This window comes from Gossypium hirsutum, chromosome D01, assembly GCF_007990345.1.
Source record: "Gossypium hirsutum isolate 1008001.06 chromosome D01, Gossypium_hirsutum_v2.1, whole genome shotgun sequence".
NCBI classification, from domain to species: Eukaryota; Viridiplantae; Streptophyta; class Magnoliopsida; order Malvales; family Malvaceae; genus Gossypium; species Gossypium hirsutum.
The window spans coordinates 26,331,862-26,346,361 of NC_053437.1; the positions used below are offsets into that span (position 1 = coordinate 26,331,862).

At 36.4% G+C, this 14,500-nt stretch overlaps 2 protein-coding genes across 3 annotated transcripts; both read right to left on the reverse strand.

Moving 5' to 3' along the window:
* Nucleotides 1-196: 196 nt before the first annotated feature.
* LOC107922615 (ATP synthase subunit d, mitochondrial) lies at nucleotides 197-2,441 on the reverse strand. Its single transcript, XM_016852727.2, has 5 exons — nucleotides 2,140-2,441; nucleotides 1,837-1,918; nucleotides 814-878; nucleotides 630-716; nucleotides 197-532 (listed from the first exon to the last, which is right to left on the reverse strand). Exons 1-5 carry the CDS (start codon nucleotides 2,308-2,310, stop codon nucleotides 431-433), a joined length of 507 nt encoding a protein of 168 aa, XP_016708216.1. The 5' UTR covers nucleotides 2,311-2,441; the 3' UTR covers nucleotides 197-430.
* Nucleotides 2,442-11,718: 9,277 nt separating this feature from the next.
* LOC107921198 (uncharacterized) lies at nucleotides 11,719-14,244 on the reverse strand. 2 transcript variants are annotated; one of them, XR_001690968.2, is made up of 4 exons: nucleotides 14,110-14,244; nucleotides 13,668-13,905; nucleotides 12,524-12,699; nucleotides 11,719-12,233 (listed from the first exon to the last, which is right to left on the reverse strand). XR_001690968.2 is itself a non-coding variant. In XM_016851080.2 (3 exons), the coding sequence occupies exons 2-3, from the start codon at nucleotides 13,887-13,889 to the stop codon at nucleotides 12,586-12,588; spliced, it is 336 nt and encodes a 111-aa protein (XP_016706569.1). In that variant the 5' UTR covers nucleotides 13,890-13,905; nucleotides 14,110-14,244; the 3' UTR covers nucleotides 12,368-12,585. The 2 variants fall into 2 exon arrangements, 1 of the variants encoding a protein (XP_016706569.1); XM_016851080.2 differs by lacking the exon at nucleotides 11,719-12,233 and having other exon boundaries at nucleotides 12,368-12,699.
* Nucleotides 14,245-14,500: the final 256 nt, after the last annotated feature.

The following is a 14,500-nucleotide window of genomic DNA, read 5'->3' on the forward strand; positions in this document are numbered from 1 at the left end:
CCACCCTAACATCGTTCACAACATCATCCACTTAAAATTTACAAATCATACTTTTTGCACACTTCTGAACCATAAAGGCAATGCCAAAAGTTATTTAAGCTAGATTAAGAATCAACATTACAACTTGTACGTGGTTCCACTCTAAAAATAAGGATTTATTCATTAGCTTTGCACATCCCAAATGAGGCAGATGAAATAAAAGAATGTTCCTCATGAACATGGATGCCACTTAAATGAAAAGCATGTCTTGCAATATCCACTTTGGTTCTCAAGTGAATTATAATATTATTAGTTCCCGATGAAATTACCACAAAAAACAGAGTTTCGGTAATCATCATTTGGGGTTAAAACAACAAAAGAAATAATAAGACCAACTCAGAAATACTGGTTGGGACTGTTTTATAGCCTGACCCTTATATTACCAAACATGTCAATAGCCCCAATTGTCATTGCGGATCTCATCATCGAATTTCTTTTTCAGTTCGGGATGTTTCTCAAAGTACTCATCTGCTGTCATGGTGCTGATCTTTTGCTGTTCAAATAAAGAAAAAAGAATAGAACAAAAATCAACAATTGCAACTACAATTACAATAAAGAGAAGATTCATTTGGGCAGTGTTTTGCAATTACCTTCAGTTCCTGAACGTCGGCAATTTCTTTCTCCAAACGCTCGGACTCTTTCAAAGATTTCTCCTCTGCTTCTTTCAATTCAACCAACTATTAACCACAAGTAATAACCAAATCAGATGATGAAAAAGAAAACCAAAACCACTGAGGCAGGTAAAAGAGGATCAAGAATGCTGTTGATTCTCACCAATGCATCAAATTTCGGTTTGAATTGAGGAGTGACTGTGTCAACAAACTTGGGGATCTCTACGCCTGAAAGGAAGCATATAAAATGTGTAAAGATGAGAGTTAATAACTCAAAATGTAGATAAAATTAAAACAGATGAAATCGCAAACTCCCCACAGCTTCATCGAAACCACTCACACAATAAACCATGGATTCCAAAAGTTGTAGCCAAGTGACAACCCGGTTAGACAAATCACTATAATCAAAGCAAAGAAATTACACTAAAGAGAGAGTTATACATTGTAACCAACCAATATGCCAAGTAAACAGTGAAAAGGAAGCAGCTCCATTTAACACAGTTAATTCCAAGAAGGTGCTCGAGGAACACCTTACCGTAAAAAAAACCTGAAAATCATCTAGTTCATTGGTTGAGAAACATTGTTCTTTTCTTTTCTTTTTTCTTTTGTAACAAATAAAGGTCTGAGTTAAAGTTTATTTTACATCAAACATCCAAAGCATAGGAGTAATGAGAATCATAGTTGTTCTATAGAAACTTTTACAGCGTTTTGGACAAGAATCAGGTTTATATACAACAAGAATCACGTTTATATACAATATTAAGAACTTTCCTATAAAAAAAATATAACAATCGATGAACACAACATCCATATAGGCAATAGGGCCATCGGAATATGTTTAACAAAGATAAAAAAATCCACAATCGAAGAATGGATGACAGAATTAAATTCCACACTTCACTAATTATTCCGAGACAATAAAAACGAAAAAGGAACATTGTAGCTAGTCAAGGTGACCATATCATCATCCGAATCATAAAATTATCATCTCATAACAAGAAGCAGAGCTTAAACAAAAGTGAATTCAATTCACAAATCAAGGAAACTGCAACCATGTGAGGGCCTCAAACATGAGGCAAGCAGACCATTTTTATGCTTTTAGGAACCCTACAACAGATCTAAGAATAAAGGGGGCAACTAGGAAATAGTATAGAAAGAAAACCCAACCATGACAAAAAAAACTTACTCTCATAAGCCTCTTTGTACATATCCACCAATCGCGAGCCGATTCCTTTTCTATAATATTCCCAATCGATAGGCTCAGGTTCCTGCTTAACAGAATCAGATTATCACCAAGAAAGTTAATACAAGCATCAAATGAAAAATCACCCTTACTGACAAATAGAAGCTTCAAAAATGATTATTTATTTCAATAAATAACATTAATAAACCAAAAAAAGACTAAAACCCTAAAGATCTAATTATAGATTAACCCAATGGTCCTAAGTTATTAAAAAAAAAGAGATGGGAGAGAATAGAAAACCCTAACCTGACTGAACTTGGTCTGCAAAGTGGAGTTAACTTCATCGAAAGTGCGACGAAGAGTGGCGAACTCTTTGCGAGCCTCATCGGAGACCAAAAGCTTCGCCATCCCTTCCCAATCAATGCTCTTTCCTGCTTTGAAAGCCACATCCACTACTTTCTTTCCTGCTCCGCTCATTTTCTCGCACTTTCTCGCTTCCCAAACGTAATATTTTTTTCTCCACAACTTTTTTGGAGATTGACTGATGAAGGCTGCTGCTTCTTGTTTAGGGAAATGAAATAATAATCTTAAATGGGAATTTTGATGCTTAATTGTGGACAAAATTGGAATTTTGAGAATTTTAAGATGGACAGGTTCGATCTACTTAGTTTGGGCTTAATCCAAATACCTCTGATCGGGCTTATGTGTCAACCAATTGGAAGTTTTGGACCGGGTTCATTAATTTATAAAACTCTTGTTTAAAACACACGCAAAAAATATATATATATATAACTTTTTATATTATTAATATTTTAATAATTTCTCTATCATGCCTATCCAGCTTGGTATAAATTAAAAAAAAATTAACTATTTATTTTATATGAAAAAACCTTTCAATCATTATATATATATTGTCAATATTTTAAAATTGATAAGATGAAATATTGAATTGATTTTACATGCATGACAAGTACAAAAATATTGATAAATTTAATAGTTGGATTGTTGAAATATTAATTGTATCAAAAATTATGAAAAAGTGTAAAATCACCGATGTAAGTAGATTCCTCTCTTGTGAAAAATTGTTTAAAAGGCGAACAATCCGCCATCAATCTGATAAGGTGGGCTCGACTTAGATTAAACATGGATAAAAGGTTTTTTTGACCTCTAACAAATTTAACCTGACTCGAATTACTATTTATTAATGAAAATATATTTCATTTAAATTTAATTACAAAAATATTAGGAGTTTTTTTTAATTTTTTAAATTTCAAATGATATAATAGTTTGACAAAAAAATTGTATAATATTTTATTTTTAAATTTAATTCACGGGTTGAGCTAGTCCGATCCAAGTTCGATCTGGGCTTAAGCATGATATTAACACACTTTTTGTTTGCCTAAGCTCTGCCTGGCTCGAAATATAAGTTTACAATTTTACCCAAAACCATCCATATTTTTAAAATTTTATATACTTTTTCATTTATTAAAATATTATATAAAATTATCTTAACATTTTTTAATGTTTATATTGTAGTAGTATTATATATTATTATAGATTTAATTTTGATGTGTTATACATGATATAATATATAAAAGTAATATAATATAAAATATTACAAACTTAAAAACAAGTTGGATCAACCTCAAGCCTTGAATGCTCAAGTCCAGTCCATATTTTAAACAAGTCTATTATTCTTGCACAAACCTTCTCAAAATTTAGATAGGTCTTTAGGTCTAGATGAATAGCTCAAACCATAAATAGATTTACTTTAGAGCTGCTTATGTTCACGATGGGGAATTTACCAATAAAAGCCCTATTTTTTCAAAAATTACCGAAATGGGCCTATTATTTTATTATTTACCGGAATGGTCCAAATACAGCGAAATCGTGTCCACGTCAGCGCGATGTCAGTGTACGCGCCAAGAAATTGCGTCCACGTCAACAACTCGCGCTGACGTGGACGCGATTTCCTGGCGTGCGCACTGACATCGCGCTGACGTGGACACGATTTCGCGGTTTTTCCCACATTAGGTATTTTTGGCTTTTAGGGTTTAGGGTTCAAGCTTTTTAAGGTTTTAGGGTCCTGGAAAAAATAATTTCGAGTTGACATTTCTAATAAAATAATATAAAATCGCTTCTAGCAGGATGGTATTTGAGAAGAATTTATGAAATCGCGCCCTCGTGGACGCACTTTTGCTACAGTAGGTCACGGAAGAAATAATTATTTTTTTGACGTTTTTGAGCAAATAGTATAAAATCGCTTCCAGCAGGATGCTATTTGAGAAGAATTTATGAAATTGCGGCCTCGTCAGCGCGCTTTTGCTACAGTAGGTCTTTTAATCTATAATTTTTTTTGACGTTTCTGAGCAAATAACATAAAATCGCTTATACCAGGATGCTATTTGGGAAGAATTTGTGAAATCGCGCCCTAATGGACGCGATTTTGCTACAGTAGCATGTTTGGGCTGAGGCTATAAATTAGGCAGAAAATGTTCTCAGAATGCATAAGTCACAGTAGAAACAATTTAGAGAGGCTAAGAAGGTTAGAGTTTCAAATATGAGTGAACGTATTAGTGCTATTATTTACTACGATGGTGAGGTTTGCCACACCGAGAATGGTGTTGTTTTTTTGTCGGAGAATACGGTGCGACTGGTTTTTAACCAGAACATAGATTTGACAGAACTTCGTAAAAGGATTAGACGTAAAATTTTTGGAATGACGCCAATGAAAGTTCTGTCTATCACTTATCGATTTTGTTCTTCTGTTGATCCAGTTACATGTGACTCGTTCGACATAAAAGGTGCTCGTAGCTTAGAGGCAATGGTGCAGACTCATCTTGCTAGTGGAACAACTTATATTGAGTAATATGTACAATTTACATCGCCAACTGATGTACCAGCGACCGGTGTTCGAGATGTATACACCAACCCTGGCCAACACTCGGTCAGCGGGTTACAAAATACGAAACAGCCCATGTTCGGTAGCGGTGTCGATTGCACATCCCCTGCAAGACACTCTGTCGGTGGATGGGACATGTACGTTGGTGGCTCAATGTTTGATGCTGGAAATACGTACTGGGAAGCGGCATCAAGTTCTAGCGGGTGGCAATCTACATTCAATTAGGGACGTTATCAAATGCCCAGAAGAAGGGATGATGTACTCCCTACGACGTCAACCGGTGAGGGGACCTCGTACACTGCAGATGATTATGGGTTAGAAGATGACTCGGATGTGGATCCACCTCGAGAGCCCGGGCCGGATGGTGCAGAAGTTGGCTTATTTTCTGAACCGGAGCCTATTCCAACAGAGGCTGAAGATGCTGACAGGAGTTCAGATGAGGAAGAAAATCCACGATTCAGAGCATACTCACATCTAGCCCACATGTATAATGTCGATCTGTCAGCAGATGATGCATTAGAGTTTCCAGATCTACCACACCGGTTGTGTGATTGTACAAGTTCGGGGGTAGATTTCGGTGAACTTGAAGTTGGTAATCAGTTTACCAACAAGGATAGTTCTATTGGTGCTTTGAAACAACATAGCATCAAAAATGGCGTTAACTACCACGTCGTTAAATCAAAATCTGATAAGTTTGAGGCGAAGTGTACGGTGCAAGACGACACATGTTCATGGAAAATTTAGCCTCGTTAAGGAAAAGGACAGGGTTGTGGGATATAAAAAAGTACAAAGGTCGACATACATACGCTGCAGGTACAGTATTAACTGTATCTGAATAATACTTTTATTATGTAATTATTAATTATTTAATGTACTCCATTTGTAGGTGTTTCACAAGATCATCCGAAAATGGATTCAGCTATGTTAGCTAGCTTGATACTGCCCACGATAAAGGCAGATACTAGGACTTCAGTGCCGGTGTTAATGCCAATATCCGTAGCCAAATGGGGTACATGCCCTCTTACCGCAAGGCTTGGTTAGCTAAGCAAAAGGCGTTGGAGAAGATGCATAGTGGGTGGGACGCCTCATATAATGAAATATGACAGTGGTGTCAGGTGCTAGAGAGAAACGTCCTCGGTGCCATCACAGACCTTGAAACGGAACATGCGTACTACAACAGCCGATTGCTACGTGGATGCCAAGTGTTCAAACGCCTGTTTTGGACCTTTAAGCAATGCCAAGACGCATTTCCATACTGCAAGCCGTTGGTACAAATTGACGGTACCTTCATGTTCGGTAGGTATACTCATCGGCTATTGCTTGCAGTGGCACAGGATGTCGGTGGGAGAATTCTTCCAATTGTTTTTGCAATAACACCGGGGGAGTCGTCTGATGACTGAGATTTCTTTCTCTCTAGGTTAAGGAGGCATGTATGCCCCCAACCTGATATCTGTGTTATTTCAGATCGGGGCACCGGTATACTAGCTGCATTTGATCGAGAGGGAAGCTTATGGCAGCGCACACACCATAGATATTGCCTAAGACATGTTGCTTCGAACTACTACAGGCAATATCCATCTAAGAGCGAACGACGACAAGTGACCAACATGGGTATTTAGTCTATATCTGTGTTATTTCGTTTGTCAATTTGAATTAGTTTTATTGGTAGAAGTGGTATAAATTATTCGCTATGATATTATATTGGCAGGGTATGAAATAAATAAAGGTCGTTTTCACGAGATGTTGGCAATTTTACGATCCCAAAACGGCGAAAGGGCGGACTACCTTTGTAACATACGTTTCGAACAGTGGGCACAAGCATACGACGACGGCCTACGATATGGCCATATGACGTCGAACTTGGTAGAATGCATAAATTTTGTTCTTAAAGGAACGCGCCATCTACCGATAACATCGGTTGTGCGAGAGACATATTTTCATTTGGCGGCGCTATTTCTAAAGCGAGCAGCAAGTTATGCAGGCCAGATGCAGGGAGGCCATGTATGGTGCAGTAAGGTAGTTCAAAAAATTAACAAGGTCAAGGCGAGGGCAAACACCATGCACACAGTGTGTCACGATCAAGACAATTTATGGTTTCGCATGACAGAGTTTGACAGACCGCACCAAGGTGTTGTTAGCGGGCAATATCGTGTACACTTGCGAAATAGGACTTGTGACTGTGGGATGTTTGATGCACTTCGGTATCCATGCGCTCATGTTATTGTAGCTTGTCAGAAACTCTATCTGGATCCGATGAGTTATGTGGACGAAGTGTACAAATTAGAAAACATGTACAACGTATGGAGACACGTTTTTCCACCGATCCTAGATGAACGTAAGTGGCTGCCCGTATCTCTTGCTCCTTTTAAGTTGTTACCGGATAGAGAATTATGTCGCAAACCAAAGGGTCGACCTTGCTCGACTAGAATATGTAACAATATGGATATCCGAGAAACAACCAGCCAAACGAAGTTGTGCGGATGGTGTAGGAATCCAGGCCATACAAGTCGATCATGCCCTAATCGCAATAGTTGAATGTAATTGTAAAAAAAATAAGTTTGTGAAATTATTAATTGATAAATTGTATTAAGTCAAAAAATTGTATTAATGGTTAGTAAAATTATCAAATTATATACAGTTATTATTTGTTAGTACCAGTCAAAACATTTTTCCAAATCTAACATTATGTGAATGTAAAATTATTAAGTCAAAAAATTGTATTAATGATTAGTAAAATTATTATTTGCTAGTACCAGTCAAAACATTTTCCCAAATCTAACATTACGTTAAGGTTAGGGTTTTTAATTAAATTAGGTTAGGGTTAGGGTTTTTATTAAATTAGGTTAGGGTTTTTATTTAAGGGTTTAGGGCTTTTAATTAAATTAAGTTAGAGTTAGGGTTTTTAATTGAATTAGATTAGGGTTAGGATTTTTATTTAAGGGTTTAGGGCTTTTAATTAAATTAGGTTAGGGTTTTTAATTAAGGGTTTAGGGTTTTTAATTAAATTAGGTTAGGGTTAGGGTTTTCATTTAAGGGTTTAGGGTTTTTAATTAAATTATGTTAATGTTAGGGTTTTCATTTAAGGGTTTAGGGTTTTTAATTGAATTAGACTAGGGTTAGGGTTTTTATTTAAGGGTTTAGGGCTTTTAATTAAATCAGGTTAGGGTTAGGGTTTTTAATTAAGGGTTTTTAATTAAGGGTTTAGGGTTTTTAATTGAATTAGGTTAGGGTTAGGGTTTTTATTTAAGGGTTTAGGGCTTTTAATTAAATTAGGTTAGGGTTAGGGTATTTATTTAAGGGTTTAGGGTTTTTAATTGAATTAGGTTAAGGTTAGGGTTTTTATTTAAGGGTTTAGGGCTTTTAATTAAATTAGATTAGGGTTAGGGTTATTGGTAGAAGGGTTTAGGGTTTTTAAATGAATTAGGTTAGGATTAGGGTTTTTAATTAAATTAGGTTAGGGCTTTTATTTAAGGGTTTAGAGCTTTTAATTAAATTAGACTAGGGTTTTTAATTAAATTAGGTTAGGGTTTTTAATTAAGGGTTTTGAAGACAATTAGGCCAGGGTTTTTAATTATTATTACATCAAATAATATCAAAATAACTCAACAAATTTATATTTTTTCACATATAATAATATCAAAATATTCAAAATATTTGTACAAAAAAATTAGGCTAGGCCATCAATGTCTATGCCCGGGGGATTCAGTGCCACATGGCGGCCGTCGACGGTTACACGCTGGATTCCTCATTTCTCTAGCTTCCGGCAACGGTTGTTCTTCCTCCGGTGGGGATTCTGGTTCTTCCGGTTCGGCAGCTAGTTGTCGGACTTGGGACGATGATCCACCTTCAAAGAATAATGTATGTGGAGGTGTTTGCATCAGGAACGGGGACGGTGTTTGAAACCTATACGTTGGTGGGGATTGGTAAAAAGGAGAGCTCCCCGACAGCCCCCTTTGCGATCCCTCTTGCGCAGCTGGCCTATACATCGGCGGTCCGATCGGCATAACACGAAATGGAGCTGAACGTGGCATTTGGCTCCAACCTGCCATAGGACTCGGAAAAGGATACATATAAGGGTTAGGGTACATATAAGGACTAGGAAACGCACCTGGCATCATTTGAAAAGGCGGTTGCGTGGGTATCATCGGTTCAACTACTGCATCGGGTGGAGGTGTCGGTGCTCTCGTTGGGCCTGGTGATTGCATGGCCGCTGATGATGACCCGGGTGAATGTCTGGGCCTCGTTGAGGGGCTGCATTTGTCTTGTCGTCTTGGATTTAGAGGCCCGCACCTTACCCTTTCGACACGTATTTGCCGCTGCCTCTCCTCTGGCGTCAGTAAATACGGCTTGCCATGGATCCTAAGCCATGGCATGTATTCTGGAACGCACGATAACTCCGAAACGATGATTGGTTCCCGAGTAGGTAGATATTCATACCAATCTTCCCATATTTTCGTGTACTCAGACCAGTATCTCGGTCAATCCGTATTTAATTACCGAAGGTCGATTTTGTGTTGATCGTCAAACACCTCAGATCCACCGGAATCGGTTGTATACATCCAAACTGTCGTAGCACTCTATCTGTCTGGTGCGGCTCCACGGTTGCGTAGTTGACCAACACGACTTTCACGTGCCAAGCTTGTAGATTTTGTAAAAACTCTTCCGGGATTACTGCCCGAATTGCCGGATCCTCATATGGTGTCCATTGAAATTATATGAACATGATAGAAATATTAGTTATATACATAATACTAAATACTAAATACTAAATATCAATCGAATAGCGAATGTATGGAAATATCTATTTGCAATAATACTTACTTCTGCTTCCGACCGTTGGTCCAATAGAAGCCGTATATCTTCAAGACAGGACGGTAATCGAGCATAACTTGCCGGATGGTTCCACCTAATTAAACAAATTTTTAGCATACTTTTATTTTTAAAAATCTACCTAATAATTGTAAAATGTAATATAATAAAATTTACCTCGTTATGAGTGGGAATGTATATGGGTGGTTCACTCGAGGACGTAGAAATGGAAATCGAAACCGTGCCCATGACTACAGTAGTGACAGGCAACCTCCGATGTTTGCTCTCCTTGGTCGCGTCGCCGCGCACATCTCCCGATATAATGTTGCCAAGATGACAGACCCCCAACTAAATTCACCGGCTACTCTAAAATCAACCAGTTTTAGTAGCCATCTTAGATGTACGCGGCTCTGTGACGTGTCGGGCATCAGATAACCTCCAATTAATTGAAGAATGTATGCCCGAGCATATCAGATTCTTTCAATTTCGGTTGAATCTTCATTCGGATCAGGGAATGTGTCACGTAACCAGCCCATCTCGACCTTACCTCCCTCCATTTTCTCCGGAATAGCGCCCCAAAACTCGTAGCACACAGCCTCCCAATTGCTAGATTGGGCAGACTCGGTGACTGGGTGCCCGTCCACCGGCAATCCCAATTGCAGACTAACATCTTCTAGAGTTATAGTGCACTCTCCACATGGAAGATGGAATGTGTGCGTCTTGGGTCTCCACCTCTCGATCAACGCACTGATCAGTTTCGGGTCCAACTTGCATCCCCGACCCATCGTCGCCACGTGCCAGAAACCCGCTTCCCGCAGGTAGTTCTCTACCAACGGTGATGGAGGAGCATACATATTCCGGATATTGCATTCCAATACTCGATCTACAGCCTTTTATAACAAATAATAAATTAATAATTATCTAAAAATGCATAAATAAAAAATTCTTAAATAATATTTAAAAATTAAATTTAATACTTACAACTTTCATTTGTTCCACCGATATGTGATGCCTATCAAGACGAGTCAATGATACGACCATTGATGAAATCGGACAAATTTTTACGATTTATAAAAATATAAAAAAAATTTAAAATTATTTTAAAAAAGAAAATTGAGAAGAAATTTAAATTAAATATGAATTTGAGAGAATTTTTGAAGGAAATTGAGAAGAAATTGAAATTTTGGAAGAAAATTGAGAGAATTTTGGAAGGAAATTGAGAGAATTTTGGAAGGAATTTGAGAGGGATTGAGAGGAAATCTGAAAGAGGATTTGTTTGTGAAAAAATAAAAAGAGGTGGGGGTATTTATAGTTTTTTTTTTGACCATTGGGGGGGACAACGGTCAAATTTTTGACCATTGGGCATTGTTCACGCGCGGGTGACATCGCGTCCATGTGCGATTTGCTTCCACGTCAGCAACTCGTGCTGACGTGGACGCAATGTCCTGGCGCGTGCATTGACATCGCGCTGACGTGGACGCGATTTCCCGGAAAAGAACCATTCCGGTAAATAATAAAATAATGGGCCAATTTCGGTAATTTTTGAAAAAATAGGACTTTTATTGGTAAATTACCCGTTCACGATATCCTTTTTATTTTTATTTTGAGCTAAAAATATTAAAAGTTTAAGGCTAAATGCTTAAATTAGAATCTAACATTTTAAGAGTTGCTCATTTAAGGACTAAACCTTTCAAAATGATCATATAAAAACCTAACATTCACAAAAGTCTTTAAATAATAATTTTTCATGCACTTCAATCCAATTTATAGTGAAAATTAAATAAAGATGACATGTTTAGAATAAAACACATAACTACTGCATAAAAAGAAAAAAAAATAAAAACATAATTTGAGACTTCGTATATGATAATTGAGAAACCATTTGGAAAGATTTGACATTCATTTGAGCATTTTATAAAAGATTAGACCATTATATGACCATTTTAAAAAATTTAACTTTACATGAGCAACCCCTAAAATGTTGAGCTCAATTTGAACATTTAGCCAATATTTAATAATTGTTGACTGAATTCAAAATAGTTTTCTTTTTTTATATCATACAATAATTTATCATTTTATAATTCTAAATGACTATGTCAACGAATTTAAAATGAATTAAAAAAGAAGATAATATTAAATTTCATAACTGCGTATAAAATATAACAAGAAAATCATAAATAAATTTGCATTTTACTCTATTTTTAGCTTATGACATTGTTCATGACTTTTACCAAATATATCTGGATACCTATACGTTTTCATCATTCATCATAATAGCATTCATTCCAAGATGATCCAAACTCGAAAAATCCAACTGTCAAATTTGATTAGACTCAAATTCGAAATGACCCAACTTCAACTAAAAAATAATCCAAACCTAATATTTTTTAAAATCAAAATGATTGACCCAAAACCAACCAGACCCACCCATAACGGTATTCTCCGCTTATTCACCATACTTATTGACGCATTGAAGCACCAACTTCGACGACTCCTAATCATCATCATCAGTAAGAACAAGTTACACGCAAAGACAGCATCAATGGCAGAACCCAATGCTGCCCCAAGTTCTAAGGACTTGGGTCATTCAGGGGATTTGTTGTCGATAAACTATCTTCCGTGAAACAAACATTCAATACGAAAAAATCCTCCACTGAACAAATAGACCCCAAATGCTAGCAATTGATTTCTGTCAGTAAGAAGAATACTTTCAATCATGTTATCTTGTGTCTTGAAACATGCAAAACTCATGATCACGGTATTGACAAAACAACCACAACAGGAAAATTACTGTTGGGAAATCGAAATATATGAAAGCCAAACTCAAACAAGAGGACTATGCTCACGATGAAAACCTCGTTACTGTCAAGAGTTTCGATTAAAAAATACAACACATCATGCAGAACATCTTGGATAAAGATAAATCAAGAATTTGTCTCGTAAAAACTAACATATGAATTATATGAAATAAAATGATACCTGATGAAGAATTTTATTCTCCCCTAGACAAATAATAAGATGAAAATTATTATCCACCGACATCAAGGCTGATAAACCTCAGGAAGCTTGAGACCAACACTTGCAGCTGATTTTCCAAGTAATCTTTTCATTTCATCTGACCTATCAACCGCTATGTTGTATGAGAACAATAAGTCCTGCCAAATAAGTAGCAAAACCGGAAGCAAATCACATTCATTTCTTTCGGGAAACTTCTTGCATTCAAAAGCACAAAAATGAAGCATTGGTAGGTAGCATGGATTGATACAAGTTACCATAGTCCATACAAGCAGCATGAGAAAAAAAAAACAGGGACACTATAGCTATATTCCCATTAGAAAAACCAATGAACAAGCATCTTAAAGCCTTCTATTAATCCTTGGCCAAAAAGAAAGGCTTGTTTCAATCTTAGAAAAACCATGTCACATTCCCATAACATATCATCCAATATGTTTGGATATGGACATGAAGATATAGCCTTCCTAGAACCATCCGTAGAAAAAGTTTTTAAAAAATTGAATATACCTGTGTTAGGCACAAAACCCGATTCCAACACTCACACCAGAGTCCACAGTCTAACAAGCAACAGTCAATGCTAAACTAGGAGAAATAGACTCCTTTTGATTACTAGTTTTGCAGTTTTAGCTTTTATTTTATGAAAAATAAAGTTGTTGAGGATTAGACCCTCAAAAATTCAATATTGTCCCCGGTAGTTTTGTCTCCCAACTCAGCTGAGAGCCTTATAGCTTATGAGCTTGAGTCCAACTGTGAGCAAACTCTTCAATTTGTGCATGGTTTCATTCTGAAACGCTCTCACTCTATGAGGCCACCAAGGCTTTCGGCAAAGTCAAGAGACAACACCCCAACCGAAGACAATACTTGACTTGTGTGATGTATCCCTTGGACTCGTAGGGCTCTTGGCAGAGCCGAAGCGCATCAAAAAAAGCAAAGGGCTTTTAAATATAAAAATAAACATCTTTGGATAATTAGAAGTAAAAAGATATCATCTTTTGTAACTAAGAAAATGCATAATATTACTTATATCAACAATTAGATGTTGTATAAACCTAGCAGACAAAATAAGATATGTGAATCTAAAACCAAAGCAATGAAACATAGCAATTACCTTGTGATGATGCACACTGTTAAGCAAATAAGTATAATCATTGGCAAGCTTAATTCTTTGAGCAACTAAAGAAGGGTCTGAAAGTTGACTGTTTTTCCTAAATTGCTCTGCTATATACTGGCTAAAATGCTTTTTATACTCTTCTTTTCCAATGTGGTTTTTCACTGCTTTAAGAAGGACACGATATACTTTGAATGCTTCCATAGCTTGTTGAGAACCCATTTTCAAGCCCTTTAATCTGAAAAGAAACAAGCAAAAGACTTTGCAATGTCAAAACTAAGCAATGTCGACACTAACTCTCTCTCTTAGGCATTTCATCGAACAGTATGCAGGTATCAATGTCTGATTGAAATCTAGTATTTACCAATTGTACTTTTGAAATAAACCCAGAATTAGAAATGCACTAAACTAAAGATTAAAGCGCAAAAACATGAAAGACTACCTATAATCAAGGTCCCAAGGTGATAACTGATGAGGGAGTTACCCTCTATTCGATGAGAGTTTTTCGGGGGGTTTTTTTTTCCTGCTTTAATATTTATATTAGATTTGCAATTCTCGTTTGTTTGGTCTAATTTAGGTTTCAGTCCCTTTACTCTTTGCTCATTTAAAATTTAATCTCTATCCTTTTAATCTCGAAATTTTTTTGGCATAATGGTTAAATTAACCCCTAATATTTACCCCATTTTTCAATTTGGTCCTAACTCTCAAAATTTAATCAAATTTCATTTTTCTAGATGGAAAAGTTGACTAAACCATAAAAATTTTAGCAAACTAACGTGACAACTCATGCCAGAATTCACATGTACTTCATAAAAATATTTAAAAAAATAAAA